A 21,307-nucleotide genomic window follows, 5' to 3' on the forward strand; every position below is an offset into this window, starting at 1 on the left:
ATACCCCGCCTCCCAACCAGGGCAATACTCAGTTTAGTGTGGTGCCCCGGTTGGGGGAGCACCGGGTATCGCAAAGAGGGGCTATCGGAAGCCCCTGAAGATTTCAAGGACTCTGCTGACTGTAGTCAGCGGGGTGAGCGGCGGCCCTGACAGTCTAGTGGAAGTCAGGACCGCCGCTCCTACACCTCCCCCCGCCTGAGCCGCGTCCCTGCAGAGCAACATGTCTCGGCAGGGAGCGGCGTGTCCCTGCTAGCGGGATACGATATGTCGGCTCCCAGGGGCTGCACAGAGGGGGGGCGGACAGCGTCTTAGATGCTGCGGGCGGTTCCCTAGATATGGGAACCGCCGCAGGGCAGCCCGTTAGCGCTGGGTAGGGGACACCCAGCGTCGCAAGCAGTGGCGCTCATCCCCCATACCCCGGCGTCCACTAGCCAACCGGGGACATATTAAGCTGGGCTCTGGAGGAGGAAGGGCCCGGCGTCCCCGGCGGTTCTCAGACTGGTCGGGGGAGATGGCACGCATGCATGGCAGCTGGCCCCTCCTCCCCACTCAGTGCGCCTTTGCTCCGCTGTCAGGCCATGCTACAGTGGACTCCTCCTGTAGGCACCACCCCCCAGCAAGTGTTTGGTGGCCATTTTCCCCAGGCAGCGGTGAGTAGCTGGTGTCCTGTGTCCCCCTACATACCCTGATTCCCGTGTCTGGTATGTAGTTGCAGCCTTCAGTAACCCCCTTTGGGTTTTGTAGTTGATTTGCAGCACTTTTAACCCCTTTAGTCTTCATTGGCTTTAAGGTTGATTTAAAGTGCCAGGTAATGCAGAGTTTTTCCTCCTGCATTGTTTGTGACTGTTTGCTAGCATCTAAATGTGTCTGCTTTACTGTCTACTAAAAGATATTGCTGTACACTGTTTTTTTCTGTTAACCTCTGACTTGCTGTTTAAGTCTGGTTGGGTCACAAGCAATTTTGGTGTATAGTGTCACTTGTTCCCTTATTTATACACCTATATATATATCCTTTCACCATGTCTAGCGGTGAGGATAATACCCGGGTTTCTATCCCCGCCTTACAGTCTTGTGTGCATTGTGCTGCCGGCATTGGGGAAACTGATGTGCTGCGCGAGGGCTTATGTGGCAGGTGTTATGTCCCTCCAGGTCCCTCTTCGGTCTTTGGGACTGCGCAAGAACCCCCGTGGGCGTGCTTTGCTCAGGCACTGCAGGCGCTTATGGTTCGCATGACGGTGCCCCCTATAATCCCTCAAGTGGGGTCTTCACAGCAACCACTGGTTCTGGCTCCTATGCCGCAGATCCAATTGGCACCGCAGGTGGTTAATGTGCCACAGGGGTCTCAGGTCAACCTGTCTGCAGGCTCTGACCCTGACTCGCTTTCTAGGACCCCTAGGGTGCTGGCAAAAAGGCAGTCTGTGTCTCCTCGGCATCCCTATGTGGACGAGGATGACGGGTCGTCCGAGGTCGATGGGGTACTTCCAGAGTCTGACACGGAACTATCCCCAAGGGATGAGCAGCACAAGTCCAGTACTTACATTCCGGGCCTGGTCCGTGCAGTTAAAGAGGTGTTGGTCATTGAGGAGGAAGATACCCCTCCGGCTGTTAAATCTAAACACCCCTTGTTTAAGAGGATTAAAAGTTCTACAGCCATTTTCCATCTGTCATATCAGCTAGTGGATCATCTGGAGGAGGCTTGGAAGGCTCCGGCAAGGCGGTTCCAGCCGCAAAAGCGTCTGGTTAATACATACCCCTTTCCTGAGGAGTACTTCAAGAAATGGGTTTCACCTCCTGTAGTGGACTCCCATGTAACACGCTTAGTCAGAAGTGCGACCTTACCTATGCCTTCCATTGCGTCCTTAAAGGACTCAACTGACCGGAAGGTGGAAAACTGCCTAAAGTCAATTTTCTCCATGTCAGGAGCAGTGGCCAGACCGTCTTTGGCTATCTCTTGCTTAGCTAGTTTTACCCTACAACGGGAAGGTATTGTTTGGTCCAGATTTAGACAAGATCGTTGACACTTTGGCAGCAGCCAAGTCGGCTTGCCTGCCATCAGCCTCAGTACCCTCTGGTTCCCGAACTCCATCCTTTCGGCCTTACAGAGCGCAGAATAGGCTTAAAAGCCAGTCATTTCCCAAGCAAACGGCGGTCAGGAAGACTAGCAGGCCTAAAAAGCAAGCTTGGAGTACAAGGCGTCCAGCCTCTAAACCGGACGACAAGTCCACAGCATGACGGGGCGGGCCTCCCTTTGGGGCACCCCACAGTGGGAGGCCGACTTCTTCAGTTTGCCCAGTACTGGCATCAAACCACAATGGATGCCTGGGTAAGAGAAGTGGTCTCTCAGGGTTATGCCCTCTCATTTCGCAATGTTCCCTGCGCAAGGCAGGAGTGATTGTCCCAGTTCCAGAGTCACAGCGGGGCATGGGGTTTTATTCCAACTTGTGTTTGGTAAAAAAGCCCAATGGGACCTACTGCCCTATCCTGAACCTCAAGTGCCTAAACAGGTTTCTCAGGGTTCCTCGTTTCCCAGATGGAGACACTCCGTACTATCATACTGGCTATGGAACCGGGGGATTTCATGGTATCCCTGGATATCAGGTATGCCGATCTGCATATTCCGATTGCAGCTTCGCATCAACGGTTTCTCAGGTTCGCTGTGCAACAGCAGCACTTCCAGTTCCAGGCGTTACCTTTTGGCCTATCTACGGCCCCTCGGGTATTTATAAAAATTATGGCAGTGATGGCGTCCCATCTGCGGCTGCAGGGGATCCGCCTATTACCATATCTGGACGATCTGTTGCTCCTGGCAGGATCTCCAGAAGTACTTCTCCATCACCTCCAGGTGACCATCTCGATGCTTCAGTCGCGTGGATGGGTCATAAATTGTGAGAAGTCGTCTCTTATTCCGTCACAGAGGATGCTGCATCTAGGAACTCTATTGGACTCACAGCAGCAAAGGATCTTTCTGATGTCAGACAAGATCTCAGTGTTTCAGACGCGGGTACGCAGATGTCTCCACAGTCGCCAGGTCTCTGTGCATGCAGCAATGCAATTGCTGGGGTCGATGGTGTCAACATTCGACATGGTGGAGTATGCACAATTTCATTCGAGGCCTCTGCAGACGTTGATCCTTGCCCGATGGGACATGTCACCTCGGAAATTGAAGGCACAGACAATGGTGTTCTCCCTGGAGGTCAGGTTGTCTCTGGCTTGGTGGCTCAACCAGGGACCTCCCTTTTGGATACCGGACTGAACCCTACTGACAACGGATGCCAGTCTGCGGGGTTGGGGTGCAGTGTCAGGTCCCCACTCTTTTCAGGGTCGGTGGACGCTAGAGGAAGCCGTTCTTCCAATCAATATATTGGAACTAAGGGCGGGCTTCCTGGCTCTTCAAAGAGCAGGGCACATCCTAAAAGGAAGAACTGTACAGGTACAGTCAGACAATGCCACAACGGTGGCGTACATCAACCACCAGGGAGGCACTCGAAGTCAGGCGGCCATGCGAGAAGTGTCACGCATCCTGACATGGGCAGAGGGCCATCTGCCGGCTATATCGGCAGTGTTCATACCCGGAGTCCTCAATTGGGAAGCGGACTTCCTCAGCCGTCACGACGTGCATCCAGGGGAGTGGTCTCTTCACCAGGAGGTGGTTCAACTCTTGGTGGACAGATGGGGTCTTCCGGACGTGGACCTAATGGCCTCCTGTCACAATTACAAACTACCGTTGTACGGATCGAGGACAAGAGATGCAGGCGCTCTGCTAGTCGATGCTCTTTCGGTCAGTTGGACCTTTCGGTTCGCGTACCTTTTTCCACCGGTGTTCCTTCTTCCTCGCGTACTCAGAAAGTTCAAGTAGGAAGGAGGCAGGCTCCTGCTGTTGGCTCCAGCATGGCCAAGGAGGCACTGGTACTCAGACCTTCAGAGTCTGTCGATAGACACTCCGTGGTTGTTGCCTCAACGTCAAGACCTGTTGTCACAGGGTCCCTGTCTACACCCGGACCTGGGTCGCTTGGCTTTGACGGCATGGCTCTTGAGGCATCCCTTTTAAGATCTTAGGGCTTCTCTGGTGCGGTGGTTAACACCTTGATGAGTGCACGGAAGCCAGCCTCTGCCAGGATTTACCACAGAGTGTGGCACGCCTACTTTCAGTGGTGCACCCCTAAAGGTATGATCCTCGGAAGTTTAGGATTTCCAGGTTACTGGCTTTCCTCCAGGTAGGCCTGGACCTGGGACTCCGATTGGCTTCACTGAAGGTACAGGTCTCTGCCCTATCTGCTTGGTTTCAGAGACGGATTGTGAATCTGCCAGATGTGCGCACCTTTTTACACGATGTGTTGCGGATTCAGCCACCCTTTGTGTCTCCGGTGGAGCCTTGGGATTTGGCAGTTGTCCTTCGGGCCTTGCAGGGTCCGCCTTTTGAACCACTGGGATCAGTGGATTTGAAATGGCTCACGTTTAAGACCATATTCCTTCTGGCCATTGCTTTGGCTAGGAGGGTGTCGGATTTGGGAGCCCTTTCATGTCGCTCTCCATATCTGGTGTTCCACCAGGACAGGGCAGTGCTTCGTACTCGCCCTGGGTTTCTTCCTAAGGTGGTGACATGGTTCCACATTAATGAGGAAATTGTGGTTCCGGCCTTTCTTGGGCCGGGTCTTTCAGTGGGGGAGGCCTCTTTGGATGTGGTGCGAGCCCTCCGTATTTATGTGGACCGTTCTGGGTCCTACAGGAAGTCAGACTCCCTCTTTGTCCTTTTTGGGTTTCATAAAAGGGGTTGGCCTGCTACTAAGCAGACTTTGGCTCGTTGGCTTTGTCTGACTATTTTGGAGGCCTACTCTAGGGAGGACCTTCCGCCTTCTGTATCTGCTCATTCTACGAGGTCTGTGGGACCTTCGTGGCTGCTCGGCGTGGCGCCTCGGCTGTACTGCTTTGTAAGGCAGCCACCTGGTCTTCAGTACAGACCTTTGTGAGGTATTATTCATTTGATACCTTCGCCTCTCAGGATATTTCCTTTGGGTGGCAGGTACTCCTTTCTGTACAGGAGCGTATCTACCCTTAGGTGGAACTGCTTTGGGACATCCCCAAGGTCACCTGTGGACCCTAAGGAACCCATAGTATAAAAGAGGAGATATGGTAAGAACGTACCTTAGTTATCTCCCTTTCTACGAGGTTCTTAGGGTCCACAGGGCACCCGCAGTTACGCTCTGTACGGGAGCTATGTTGTTGTCTGGTCTACAGTCTATGTCTCCTTCCTAGCGAGAATGTGATTCTTGTATGTTCCGGACTTCCTTCTCTCTCTCACAGTACTCTCCTCTGGCTTGCTACTAAACTGAGTATTGCCCTGGCTGGGAGGCGGGGTATGGAGGGGGACCAGTGCATCCTGGAAAAAAAAGTTTGATCTGCATGGTGCCCGATGCCTACGTCATCACCTATACCCCAAGGTCACCTGTGGACCCTAAGAACCTCGTAGAAAGGGAGATAACTAAGGTAAGGTCTTACCATATCTCCTCTTTTTTTAACTGTTATGTTCTTGTTTTGTGGGTTACTTAGTATGAAAGTCTGGCTAATATAAAAGTAGAATATATAGAGGGAGAAGAAGAGAAGTATGTGACTGATATGAAGACAGAAGATATAGAGGGAGAAGAAGAGACGTATGTGACTGATATGAAGGCAGAAGATACAGAGGGAGAAGAAGAGACGTATGTGACTGATATGAAGGCAGAAGATACAGAGGGAGAAGAAGAGACGTATGTGAGGGGTGATCTGCAGTGTATGCGTAAGGAAATCCTTACAGATCTTAGCACAGGTGAGAAAAAATACTTAATACAGAAAACAGTCACATTTTCCTTGCTCAATCACTACAAAAATGTCTTATCCTACACCCTCCTCTGTTAGTACAAACTAATGAAGTAAAATGTGTCTGCCCAGTGGTGGAATTAGGTACCATCAGCCCCTATTATACTGCTACTCTCCCCCTCACATCATGTCACTGTGTGTTACCAGCCCAGAGACCTGACCAGTTTCCTCCCCACACTCTCTGGTGTATCTCATACATCAGGAGCCATCAGCCCCTATTATACTCCTGCTCTCCTCCTCACATCATGTCACTGTGTGTTACCAGCCCAGAGATCTGACCAGTCTCCTCCCCACACTCTCTGGTGTATCTCATACATCAGGAGCCATCAGCCCCTATTATACTTCTTCTCTCCCCCTCACATCATGTCACTGTATGTTACCAGCCCAGAGATCTGACCAGTCTCCTCCCCACACTCTCTGGTGTATCTCATAGATCAGGAGTCATCAGACCCTATTATACTCCTGCTCTCCCCCTCACATCATGTCACTGTGTGTTACCAACCCAGAGATCTGACCAGTCTCCTCCCCACACTCTCTGGTGTATCTCATAGATCAGGAGCCATCAGCCCCTATTATACTCCTGCTCCCCCCCCCTCACTTCATGTCACTGTGTGTTACCAGCCCAGAGATCTGACCAGTCTCCTCCCCACACTCTCTGGTTTATATCATACATCAGGAGTCATCAGACCCTATTATTCTCCTGCTCTCTATCATTTAAACATTTTAAAAGTCAACACTTAATGGATCGCACAGACTAGAAAACTGGGAAGTTACATCTGTACCTTATTGTGTGTTATGGTAGTAATACAATACATTACATCACACTAAGTGGTACCGAAAGCAGTCACCATGTTAATCGGCAGTCCCCTAGATGAGATGTTACCCACACAATGTACGGCAGTAACCCACACTCCCAAGTACTGACGATGTCAGTCACTGCAATCACCTCCTGTATGCCCATCCAGTGACACAACTCTCAGGTGCAATGTTCTGCAGAAGTGTGAGGGGATCCCTAGTCCAGCAGCCTAACACTGCCAAGGCCGGGACATCTTCCCACTGTGCCATCCTATAATACTGTCCTGCTGGCAGGAGACAAAGCTCCGCTCTCCAGTATCTCCTTGTAGGAGCCTAAACTCCACACCCCAGAGGACGTTACACAGTACTGAGCCCCAGCCCCCCCTGTCCTGTCCTTGTAATACAGCTCAGTGCCCACAATGTAGGGGTACACCCTTGTGCAGGTAACTCATTAGTGTGTCCCCTGGTATTGGGTGTCCCTGCAGGGGGGCTTGGTGTGATGTACACTCCCCCTGTGGTGTGAGTGCCTTAGTGTCTGAGAGTTACCGGGATAGAACAATGGAACTCAGAGGATTGGTAATGAGGAGGGGGATCTATGATAATAAGGGGTCCTTCCTCTAGTTATCTCCTCGTAGTCATATGTGACATCCGCACCCTCCACCTGTTCTGTGCTTCCTGCCTCAGAGACAGACAGAAGACACGGCCACAGATAGACTTCCTCTAATACCTTTCATATGTCACCTGGTAATGTTACATATACACAACATGACAGTCTAACTGTACACATTACTACTATACATCCCCTTATGTGCTGTCTATACCCCTCACCTACAGTGTATGCTGCACATTACTACTATACACCCCCTTATGTGCTGTCTATACCCCTCACCTACAGTGTATGCTGCACATTACTACTATACACCCCCTTATGTGCTGTCTATACCCATCACCCACAGTGTGTGCTGCACAGTACTACTATTTCTACTTCAGGGTCCATAGGGGGTCCACAGGGTTGACCTTGGGGTATAGCTGGATCTGGATCCATGGGCACCACGCAGTTAAAGCTTTAGCTGCTCCCAGGATGCACTTGGGTCCGTCCTCCTCTATACCCCGCCCCCGGCCACAGCACCTCAGTTTGAGTTGGTGCCCGGCCGGAGTCGGGTCACCTGCGCAGGGGGGCTGCAGGAGCAGCCCCCAAAAGCTTTCTATTTTTATTTAAAAAAAAAAAAAAAGCCTGTTAGATTTTTATTTTAAAACAGAGGCTCTAGTGTGGCAGCGACGGGCTGTCTATGCAGACGCCCACGCTGCCGCTTTCCTTCCCCGCTGGCGCTGCGACGCCAGTACTGCACTGGGGATCGCGGCGGGAGGCCAGAGTCCGTACTAGCCGGACTCTGGGTCCCTCCCTGGACTGCTGCCGGAGTCGCCGGGGACAAGGTAAGCCGCGAGTCGCCGATTAGCGGCGGCTCGCGGGTATTGCCTGCACATGCAGTCCTTTGCCCCCGGTCCTAGGGGACAGACCGGGGGCCGCTAGCGGTGGCGGCGGGCTCCCCCTCTGAGGAGGAATAACCCGTGGGACCACTAGACCACCAGGGATATATGGCAAGCGGGATGCCGGCAAGCCCTGGGGTTAATATGCTAGCCAGGGGAGGAAGCCTTCCCTGTCAGCGGCTCCTCCCCTCAGCTCAGCGCGCCTTTCAGCACGGAGTCTGGCGTCGCTGAGCTGCAGTTACACGGCCACTCCTCCTCTGAGGTCTCTGGGGGCCATTTTCTACAAGTGGCAGCGCAGATCTTCAGGGAGCAAGTGGACCGGTCCCCCTGTGTACCTCTCCCCCGATATAAGGACAGTGTACACAGCACTATAGCCCTCCCAGACACTGAATCTGGGCAGGTTGATTGTAGTGGAAAGGTGCAGTGAGTATATCTTCCTGCATGGTATGTGACTTTTGCTAGTGCTGCCTGTCTGTGCTTATTTTCCGCTTACTGTCAGCTTATACCTATCCCTTTACTTCTCCTACAAGCCCTACAGGTGTGTGGGGGAGGGGCGTTTCTGCAGACCTCACCTATATAAATCACGTATTTGTTAGGTCCGTCACATACAGTTGTGTGCTACACAGTGCCATATTGTGGGCTGTTGTTTAGCACACCGGTGAGTGCGTTTTCTTCTGCCCTGTTGCTAGATATATTTTTTGACTATATAATATATTCTGTCATGTCAGACGAGGAGGTTGAGCGCTCAGTGGCTCCGGTGTTGGCCTCCTGCGGACGCTGTTCTGCAGGAGTAGATAGGGAGGATTTGTCACAGGATGGCCTGTGTAGTCGATGCCAGGTGGCTCCTGGCCCATCCAGACCTTCTCTGGCGCAGGAACCACCGTGGGCGATGTTTTCTCAAGTGCTGGTGTCTATTGCGGACCGTCTGTCGGTCCCGACTGCTCTCCCTACTAGGGCGTTGCCCCAGCCGACCATCCCCCATTCCCCGGGTGTCCCGCAGTTATTGCGGAGTCCTCCTGGGTCTCAATCAGTAGGTCCCTATGCGGGGTTGCCTATGTATATACAGGGTTCCCCTGTGCCGCAGCAGCCTGTGGTACCTTTTCAGGCCCCTATGGCGACTCCTCCACCATGGGTGGATGTGCTCTCCAACTCCGTGCAAAATTTGGCGGCCGCTTCCTCGGCTTTTCAGTCAATGTTGCAGACTGACATGCCTTCTAGGATTTCAAAACGCCCACTCATGACACGGGCTGCTCAGGTATCGGACTCAGAGGGTTCCTCAGATGATGGGGAGGTCCCTGATGACACTGACTCGGACGCCTCGGTCCAGGAAATGGATACCAAGTCGTCCATTAATGTGCGAGCACTAGTTAGGGCGGTGCGAGCTATTCTTATAGAGGATGAGGCAACGGTTCCTAAGTCGAAGTTTCCTAGTTTCAAAAAAACTAAGGTGGCTTCTGCGGTGTTTCCCCTGTCGGATCAGTTGACGGATCATATGGCGGTAGCTTGGCAGGCGCCCAGTAAGAGATTCCTTCCTCAGAAGCGGTTGGCTTCTAATTACCCCTTCCCTGAGGCACATTGTAAAAAATGGGAAACTCCACCGGCGGTGGATTCCCATGTCACCCGTTTAACTCGGGGCGCCATCTTACCATTACCGTCGATATCCTCGCTGAAGGATCCCACGGACAGGAAAGTTGAGACTTGCTTAAAGTCTATTTGCTCCCTCTCCGGGGCGGTGGCCCGACCGTCCATGGCCATCTGGGTGGCCAAGGCCATTGAGGGGTGGGCCAATGCATTGGAAGATACCTACCCGGACGACGCTCCGGATGTCCAGCGGGCGTTGTTGGGACAAATGAGGGACGCTGCTTCTTACATTGGAGAAGCTTCTTTAGATGCTAGTCTGCTGACCTCGCGGGTATTGGCTGCAGCGGTGTCTGCCCGCCGATCCTTATGGTTGCGGTCCTGGAGAGCGGACTCTGATTCAAAGAAAGGTCTGGAGGCCTTACCTTTCAATGGGGAATTACTATTTGGTCCGGACTTGGACAAAATAGTGGACACCCTGGCTAAATCCAAGTCGGCCTTCCTCCCTTCGGCGGCACTGCCTGCTAAGGTTCGGAGTTCGGCTTTTCGTTCCTTTCAGGTTCAGGGTAAGGCGAAAGGTCAGTCCTTCCCGAGACAGTCTGCGAGTAAGACTGCCTCTAAACCCAAGAAGCAAGCCTGGAGTGCTCGGCGCCCTTCTTCCAAGCAGGAAGATAAACCTGCGGCCTGATGGGACGGGCCTCCCTCTGGGGGACCTCAGAGTGGGAGGCCGACTTCTTCTATTTGCCCAGTGCTGGCACAATACCACCACGGATGCCTGGGTTCGAGAAGTGGTCTCCCAGGGGTACGCCCTGTCTTTTCGGCACAGACCACCCCACCAGTTTTTCTGCACAAGTCCATCTCAGGACAAGACCAAGGCGTTACAGGTTCAGGAGGCTATAGAGTCCTTGCTGAAAGCAGGGGTCATTGTTCCCGTTCCTCTATCACAACGAGGGACGGGGTATTATTCGTCTCTGTTTCTGGTGCAGAAACCCAATGGTTCTCATCGCCCTATCCTCAACTTGAAGTCTCTGAACAAATTCCTCAGAGTTCCCAAGTTCAGGATGGAAACGTTACGTTCCATCATTCTGGCGATGGAACCGGGGGATTACATGGTGTCCCTGGACATCCAGGACGCCTACCTCCATGTTCCGATAGCATCTTCACACTAGCGGTATCTGAGGTTCGCTATCCTTCAACACCACTATCAGTTCCGGGCGCTACCCTTTGGTCTCTCCACGGCACCGAGGGTGTTCACGAAGATTATGGCGGTCATGGCCGCACATCTTCGGAACCAGAATGTACGGCTGCTGCCGTATCTGGACGACCTCCTGTTGCTGGCGAGCTCCCCGGAGGTACTGCTTCAACATCTCCACCTGACGATCGCTTGCCTGCAAGCACACGGGTGGTTGATAAATTGGAAAAAGTCCTCCCTGATTCCATCACAGCGGATGGTTCATTTGGGAGCCCTGCTGGATTCGCGTCAGCAAAGGATCTTCCTGACTCCGGAGAAGGTCGCCTCCCTACAGCTGCGGATACGCAGTTGCCTGAGCCGTTGCCGCCTGTCGGTCCATTCGGCTATGAGAGTTCTGGGGTCCATGGTGTCGACATTCGACATGGTAGAATTTGCCCAGTTCCATTCCCGGCCCCTGCAGGGGCTGATTCTACCAGAATGGAACGGGTTACCTCACCGGATCCGCTCTCAGGTGCTGGTGTTGTCTCCGGACGTTCGGCAATCTTTGGCTTGGTGGCTTCAGACAGGTCATCTGGTCGAGGGGCGCCCATTTTGGATCCCGGACTGGGTCCTGCTCACGACGGATGCCAGTCTCCGGGGTTGGGGGGCAGTGACCGGCTCTTTGTCGCTTCAGGGTCGTTGGTCAGTGGAAGAAGCACTTCTCCCCATCAACATCCTGGAACTGCGGGCAGTATACAGGGCCCTGCAGTCGTCCGGCCCCGCTCTTCACGGAAGGGCGGTACAGGTGCAGTCCGACAACGCCACCACGGTGGCGTATATCAACCACCAAGGCGGAACTCGCAGTCAGGCAGCGATGTCGGAGGTGTCTCGTATCCTGACTTGGGCGGAGGGTCACATTCCAGCGATCTCGGCAGTCTTCATCCCCGGAGTCCTCAATTGGGAGGCGGACTTCCTCAGCCGTCACGACGTGCATCCCGGGGAATGTTCGCTTCACCCAGAGGTGTTTCAGCTACTCGTGGACAGGTGGGGACTGCCGGAGCTGGACTTGATGGCCTCCCGTCACAATCACAAGTTGCCCGTTTACGGGTCAAGGACAAGAGACGCAGGCGCAAGTCTGGTGGACGCGCTGTCGGTGAAATGGACGTTTCACCTGGCGTATCTGTTTCCTCCGATATCCCTGCTTCCTCGGGTTCTGCGGAAATTCAAGCAGGACGGCGGCATGCTCGTGCTGGTAGCTCCGGCGTGGCCCAGACGTCCTTGGTACTCCGATCTCAGGAGCCTCTCCATCGACGCTCCGTACCTTCTTCCTCAGCGTCGGGACCTGTTGTCTCAGGGGCCCTGCCTTTACCCGGATCTGGGTCGGCTGTCTTTGACGGCGTGGCTCTTGAGACAGCCGTCTTGAGGTCTCGGGGCTTCTCCAGTTCGGTTATTGGTACCTTGCTCAGGGCACGCAAGCCTGCTTCAGCACGGATTTATCACAGAGTGTGGCACACTTACTTTCAGTGGTGTGAGTCCAGACATTATGATCCTCAGGTGTTCCGAGTTTCTAGGATCTTGGAATTTCTTCAGTCAGGATTGGATCTCTGCTTACGCCTTGCATCTCTGAAGGTTCATGTGTCCGCCTTGTCCGTGTGGTTTCAACGGCGGATTGCAATACTACCAGACGTTCACACCTTTTTCCAAGGTGTTCTCAGGATCCAGCCTCCCTTTGTGCCTCCTGTGGCTCCTTGGGACTTGGCGGTGGTGCTACGGGTCCTGCAGGGTCCTCCGTTTGAGCCTCTTGAGGCGGTGGAGCTCAAATGGCTGACATTTAAGACGGTTTTTCTCCTGGCAATTGCTTCGGCCAAGAGGGTGTCTGAATTGGGGGCGCTTTCCTGTCGCCCTCCTTTCCTGATTTTTCACCAGGACAGAGCGGTGCTCCGCACTCGTCCTGAGTTTTTGCCCAAAGTGGTCTCGAAGTTCCACATTAATCAGGAACTTGTTGTGCCAGCTTTTCAGTCCCCTGATCTTTCAGCTGGTGAGACTTCCTTAGATGTGGTCCGGGCGCTTAGAATTTATGTAGACCGGACGGCTTCGGTTAGGAAGTCTGATTCCTTGTTTATCCTCTTTGGTTTTCACAAGAGGGGTTGGCCTGCCAACAAACAAACGTTAGCCCGTTGGCTTCATTCCGTTATTTGTGAGGCTTATGCACAGGAGGGCTTACCTGTGCCAGCCTCTGTTAAGGCTCATTCCACTCGTTCTGTGGGTCCCTCTTGGGCTGCTAGACGTGGCGCTTCTGCTGTTCAGCTGTGTAAGGCGGCCACTTGGTCTTCAATTCAAACGTTTTTGAGGTTCTATGCGTTTGACACCTTCGCCTCTCAGGATGCATCCTTTGGGCGCCGGGTACTCCTTTCAGCACAGGAGCGTCCCCGCCCTTAGTTGTACTGCTTTGGGACATCCCCAAGGTCAACCCTGTGGACCCCCTATGGACCCTGAAGTAGAAAACAAGAGATATGGTAAGAACTTACCTTTGTTATCTCTGTTTCTACGAAGTCCATAGGGTCCAAAGGGCGCCCGCCCTGACGCACCTGGCTTCAAATGGGCTGTGTGGCTGGTCACCGGTTTTCCGTCTCCCATTTCTGAGTATGGTTTCTTGTGTGTTCCAGTCTTCCTTCTCTCTGTTTAGTCTCCTCCTCCGGCCTTGGCTGCTTACCAACTGAGGTGCTGTGGCCGGGGGCGGGGTATAGAGGAGGACGGACCCAAGTGCATCCTGGGAGCAGCTAAAGCTTTAACTGCGTGGTGCCCATTGATCCAGATCCAGCTATACCCCAAAGTCAACCCTGTGGACCCTATGGACTTCGTAGAAACAGAGATAACAAAGGTAAGTTCTTACCATATCTCTTGTTATACCCCTTATGTGCTGTCTATACCCAACACCCACAGTATATGCTGCACATTACTACTATACACCCCCTTATGTGCTGTCTATACCCTTCACCCACAGTATATGCTGCACATTACTACTATACACCCCCTTATGTGCTGTCTATACCCCCCACCCACAGTATATGCTGCACATTACTACTATACACCCCCTTATGTGCTGTCTATACCCCTCACCTACAGTATATGCTGCACATTACTATACACCCCCTTATGTGCTGCCTATACCCCTCACCCACAGTATATGCTGCACATTACTACTATACACCCCTTATGTGCTGTCTATACCCCTCACCCACAGTATATGATGCACATTACTACTATACACCCCCTTATGTGCTGTCTATACCCCTCACCTACAGTATATGTTGCACATTACTACTATACACCCCTTATGTGCTGTCTATACCCCTCACCTACAGTATATGCTGCACATTACTACTATACACCCCCTTATGTGCTGTCTATACCCCTCACCCACAGTATATGCTGCACATTACTACTATACACCCCCTTATGTGCTGTCTATACCCCTCACCTACAGTATATGCTGCACATTACTACTATACACCCCTTAGTGCTGTCTATACCCCTCACCTACAGTATATGCTGCACATTACTACTATACACCCCTTATGTGCTGTCTATACCCCTCACCTACAGTATATGCTGCACAGTACTACTATACACCCCTTATGTGCTGTCTATACCCCTCACCCACAGTATATGCTGCACATTACTTCTATACACCCCTTATGTGCTGTCTATACCCCTCACCCACAGTATATGCTGCACATTACTACTATACTCCCGCTTATGTGCTGTCTATACCCCTTACCCACAGTATATGCTGCACAGTACTACTATACACCCCCTTATGTGCTTTGTATACCCCTCACCCACAGTGTATACTGCACAGTACTACTATACACCCCCTTATGTGCTGCTTATACCCCTCACCCACAGTGTATGCTGCACATTACTACTATACACCCCCTTATGTGCTGTCTATACCAATCACTCACTGTATATGCTGCACATTACTACTATACACCCCCTTATGTGCGGTCTATACCACTCAGCCACAGTGTATGCTGCACATTACTACTGTACACCCCCTTATGTGCTGTCTATACCCCTCACCCACAGTATATGCTGCACATTACTACTATACACCCCCTTATGTGCTGTCTATACCCCTCACCCACAGTGTATGCTGCATATTACTACTATACACCCCCTTATGTGCTCTCTATACCCCTCACCCACAGTGTATGCTTCACATTACTACTATACACCCCCTAATGTGCTGCCTATAACCCTCACCTACAGTATATGCTGTACATTACTACTATACTCCCCTTATGTGCTGTCTATACCCCTCACCCACAGTGTATGCTGCACTGTACTACTATACACCCTTTATGTGCTGTCTATACCCCTCACCCACAGTATATGCTGCACATTACTACTATACACCCCCTTATGTGCTGTCTATACCACTCACCCACAGTATATGCTGCACATTACTACTATACACCCCCTTATTTGCTGCCTATACCCCTCACCTACAGTATATGCTGCACATTACTACTATACACCCCCTTATGTGCTGTCTATACCCCTCACCCACAGTATATGCTGCACATTACTACTATACACCCCCTTATGTGCTGTCTATATCCCTCACCCACAGTATATGCTGCACATTACTACTATACACCCCCTTATGTGCTGTCTATACCCCTCACCCACAGTATATGCTGCACATTACTACTATACACCCCCTTATGTGCTGTCTATACCCCTCACCCACAGTATATGCTGCACATTACTACTATACACCCCCTTATGTGCTGTCTATACCCCTCACCCACAGTATATGCTTCTCTTTACTACTATACACCCCCTTATGTGCTGTCTATACCCCTCACCTACAGTATATGCTGCACATTACTATACACCCCCTTATGTGCTGCCTATACCCCTCACCCACAGTATATGCTGCACATTACTACTATACACCCCTTATGTGCTGTCTATACCCCTCACCCACAGTATATGATGCACATTACTACTATACACCCCCTTATGTGCTGTCTATACCCCTCACCTACAGTATATGTTGCACATTACTACTATACACCCCTTATGTGCTGTCTATACCCCTCACCTACAGTATATGCTGCACATTACTACTATACACCCCCTTATGTGCTGTCTATACCCCTCACCCACAGTATATGCTGCACATTACTACTATACACCCCCTTATGTGCTGTCTATACCCCTCACCTACAGTATATGCTGCACATTACTACTATACACCCCTTAGTGCTGTCTATACCCCTCACCTACAGTATATGCTGCACATTACTACTATACACCCCTTATGTGCTGTCTATACCCCTCACCTACAGTATATGCTGCACAGTACTACTATACACCCCTTATGTGCTGTCTATACCCCTCACCCACAGTATATGCTGCACATTACTTCTATACACCCCTTATGTGCTGTCTATACCCCTCACCCACAGTATATGCTGCACATTACTACTATACTCCCGCTTATGTGCTGTCTATACCCCTTACCCACAGTATATGCTGCACAGTACTACTATACACCCCCTTATGTGCTTTGTATACCCCTCACCCACAGTGTATACTGCACAGTACTACTATACACCCCCTTATGTGCTGCTTATACCCCTCACCCACAGTGTATGCTGCACATTACTACTATACACCCCCTTATGTGCTGTCTATACCAATCACTCACTGTATATGCTGCACATTACTACTATACACCCCCTTATGTGCGGTCTATACCACTCAGCCACAGTGTATGCTGCACATTACTACTGTACACCCCCTTATGTGCTGTCTATACCCCTCACCCACAGTATATGCTGCACATTACTACTATACACCCCCTTATGTGCTGTCTATACCCCTCACCCACAGTGTATGCTGCATATTACTACTATACACCCCCTTATGTGCTCTCTATACCCCTCACCCACAGTGTATGCTTCACATTACTACTATACACCCCCTAATGTGCTGCCTATAACCCTCACCTACAGTATATGCTGTACATTACTACTATACTCCCCTTATGTGCTGTCTATACCCCTCACCCACAGTGTATGCTGCACTGTACTACTATACACCCTTTATGTGCTGTCTATACCCCTCACCCACAGTATATGCTGCACATTACTACTATACACCCCCTTATGTGCTGTCTATACCACTCACCCACAGTATATGCTGCACATTACTACTATACACCCCCTTATTTGCTGCCTATACCCCTCACCTACAGTATATGCTGCACATTACTACTATACACCCCCTTATGTGCTGTCTATACCCCTCACCCACAGTATATGCTGCACATTACTACTATACACCCCCTTATGTGCTGTCTATATCCCTCACCCACAGTATATGCTGCACATTACTACTATACACCCCCTTATGTGCTGTCTATACCCCTCACCCACAGTATATGCTGCACATTACTACTATACACCCCCTTATGTGCTGTCTATACCCCTCACCCACAGTATATGCTGCACATTACTACTATACACCCCCTTATGTGCTGTCTATACCCCTCACCCACAGTATATGCTTCTCTTTACTACTATACACCCCCTTATGTGCTGTCTATACCCCTCACCCACAGTGTATGCTGCACATTACTACTATACACCCCCTTATGTGCTGTCTATACCCCTCACCCACAGTGTTTGCTGCACATTACTACTGTACACCCCCTTATGTGCTGTCTATACCCCTCACCCACAGTGTATGCTGCACATTACTACTGTACACCCCCTTATGTGCTGTCTATATCCCTCACCCACAGTTTATGCTGCACATTACTACTGTACACCCCCTTATGTGCTGTCTATACCCCTCACCCACAGTATATGCTGCACATTACTACTGTACACCCCCTTTTGTGCTGTCTATACCCCTCACCCACAGTATATGCTGCACATTACTACTGTACACCCCCTTATGTGCCGTCTATACCCCTCACCCACAGTGTATGCTGCACATTACTACTATACACCCCCTTATGTGCCGTCTATACCCCTCACCCACAGTATATGCTGCACTGTACTACTATATACCCCTTATGTGCTGTCTATACCTTTCACCTTCAGTATATGCTGCACATTACTACTATACACCCCCTTATATGCTGTCTATACCCCTCACCCACAGTATATGCTGCACATTACTACTATACACCCCTTATGTGCTGTCTATACCCCTCACCCACAGTATATGCTGCACTGTACTACTATACACCCCCTTATATGCTGTCTATACCCCTCACCCACAGTATATGCTGCACATTACTACTATACATCCCTTATGTGCTGTCTGTCCCCCTCACCTACAATATATGCTGCACATTACTACTATACACCCCCTTATGTGCTATCTGTACCCCTCACCCACAGTGTATGCTGCACATTACGACTATACACCCCCTTATGTGCTGTCTATACCCCTCACCCACACTGTCTGCTGCACAATACTACTATACACCCCCTTATGTGCTGTCTATACCCCTCACCCACAGTATATGCTGCACATTACTACTATACACCCCCATATGTGCTGCCAATACCCCTCACCCACAGTATATGCTGCACAATACTACTATACACCCCCTTATGTGCTGCCTATACCCGTCACCTACAGTATATGTTGCACATTACTACTATACACCCCTTATGTGCTGTCTATACCCCTCACCCACAGTATATGCTGCACATTACTACTATACTCCCCCTTATGTGCTGTCTATACCCCTTACCCACAGTATATGCTGCACAGTACTACTATACACCCCCTTATGTGCTTTGTATACCCCTCACCCACAGTGTATACTGCACAGTACTACTATACACCCCCTTATGTGCTGTCTATACCCCTCACCCACACTGTATGCTGCACATTACTTCTATACACCCCCTTATGTGCTGTCTATACCCCTCACCCACAGTATATGCTGCACATTACTACTATACACCCCCTTATGTGCTGTCTATACCCCTCACCCACAGTGTATGCTGCACATTACTACTGTACTCCCCCTTATGTGCTGTCTATACCCCTCACCCACAGTATATACTGCACATTTCTACTATACACCCCCTTATGTGCTGTCTATACCCCCCACCCACAGTATATGCTGCACATTACTACTATACACCCCCTTATGTGCTGTCTATACCCCTCACCCTCAGTGTGTGCTGCACAGTACTACTATATACCCCTTATGTGCTGTCTATACCCAACACCCACAGTATATGCTGCACATTACTACTATACACCCCCTTATGTGCTGTCTATAACCCTCACCCACAGTATATGCTGCACATTACTATACACCGTCTTATGTGCTGCCTATACCCCTCTGCCACAGTATATGCTGCACATTACTACTATACACCCCTTATGTGCTGCCTATACCCCTCACCCACAGTATATGCTGCACATTACTACTATACACCCCTTATGTGCTGTCTATACCCCTCACCCACAGTATATGATGCACATTACTACTATACACCCCCTTATGTGCTGTCTATACCCCTCACCTACAGTATATGTTGCACATTACTACTATACACCCCTTATGTGCTGTCTATACCCCTCACCTACAGTATATGCTGCACATTACTACTATACACCCCCTTATGTGCTGTCTATACCCCTCACCCACAGTATATGCTGCACATTACTACTATACACCCCCTTATGTGCTGCCTATACCCCTCACCTACAGTATATGCTGCACATTACTACTATACACCCCCTTATGTGCTGTCTATACCCCTCACCCACAGTGTATGCTGCACATTACTACTGTACACCCCCTTATGTGCTGTCTATACCCCTCACCCACTGTGTATGCTGCACATTACTTCTGTACACCCCCTTATGTGCTGTCTATACCCCTCACCCACAGTGTATGCTGCACATTACTACTGTACACCCCCTTTTGTGCTGTCTATACCCCTCACCCACAGTATATGCTGCACAGTACTACTGTACACCCCCTTATGTGCCGTCTATACCCCTCACCCACAGTGTATGCTGCACATTACTACTATACACCCCCTTATGTGCCGTCTATACCCCTCACCCACAGTATATGCTGCACAGTACTACTATATACCCCTTATGTGCTGTCTATACCTTTCACATTCAGTATATGCTGCACATTACTACTATACACCCCATTATATGCTGTCTATACCCCTCACCCACAGTATATGCTGCACATTACTACTCTACACCCCTTATGTGCTGTCTATACCCCTCACCCACAGTATATGCTGCACTGTACTACTATACACCCCCTTATATGCTGTCTATACCCCTCACCCACAGTATATGCTGCACATTACTGCTATACACCCCTTATGTGCTGTCTATACCCCTCACCCACAGTATATGCTGCACTGTACTACTATACACCCCCTTATATGCTGTCTATATCCCTCACCCACAGTATATGCTGCACATTACTATTATACATCCCTTATGTGCTGTCTGTCCCCCTCACCTACAATATATGCTGCACATTACTACTATACACCCCCTTATGTGCTATCTGTACCCCTCACCCACAGTGTATGCTGCACATTACTACTATACACCCCCTTATGTGCTGTCTATACCCCTCACCCACACTGTATGCTGCACATTACTACTATACACCCCCTTATGTGCTGTCTATACCCCTCACCCACAGTGTATGCTGCACATTACTACTATACACCCCCTTATGTGCTGTCCATACCCCTCACCCACACTGTATGCTGCACATTACTACTATACACCCCATTATGTGCTGCCTATACCCCTCACCCACAGTGTATGCTGCACATTACTACTATACACCCCCTTATGTGCTGCCACAGTGTATGCTGCACATTACTACTATACACCCCATTATGTGCTGCCTATACCCCTCACCCACAGTATATGCTGCACAGTACTACTATACACCCCCTTATCTGCTGCCTATACCCCACACCCACAGTATATGCTGCACAGTACTACTATACACCCCTTATGTGCTGCCTTAACCCCTCACTCCAGTATATTGCTGAAATACCCAATGCAAACTGATGAGGGCTGTCACAGCTGGGTGATATGGTTCTTTGTATATTTTTAGACAAGAGTCATCTTTTTTATTTTGTAAATGTATCATAATAACTGGCAAAAATTAACAAAACCACAAAACACTGAGAACTTATGCTGGGCATACACTGTGAGATTTCTCTCACAGTGTATTTGGCAGACATCTGCGCTCCGCCCCGGGGGAGGAGACATTTCCCTGTTCCTTCCGTAAGAAGGAACGATATTTCCCGTTAAACTGTCAGCCGCATCGGGCAGTGTATGCCCAGCCGCTGCCGACAGTTTAACGGGAAATAT

At 50.6% G+C, this 21,307-nt stretch overlaps 1 protein-coding gene across 1 annotated transcript in view; it reads left to right on the forward strand.

Moving 5' to 3' along the window:
- LOC148436302 (uncharacterized) overlaps positions 1–21,307 on the forward strand; it is a 30,851-nt gene that overhangs the window by 8,200 nt on the left and 1,344 nt on the right. Inside the window, exon 6 of the mRNA XM_088465058.1 lies at positions 5,548–5,803. Within this exon, the coding sequence (XP_088321184.1) occupies positions 5,548–5,803 (256 nt within the window). The remainder of the gene's footprint in view (positions 1–5,547; positions 5,804–21,307) is intronic.

This window comes from Taudactylus pleione, unplaced genomic scaffold (assembly GCF_031769625.1).
Source record: "Taudactylus pleione unplaced genomic scaffold, aTauple2 ptg001839l, whole genome shotgun sequence".
Lineage (NCBI taxonomy): Eukaryota > Metazoa > Chordata > Amphibia > Anura > Myobatrachidae > Taudactylus > Taudactylus pleione.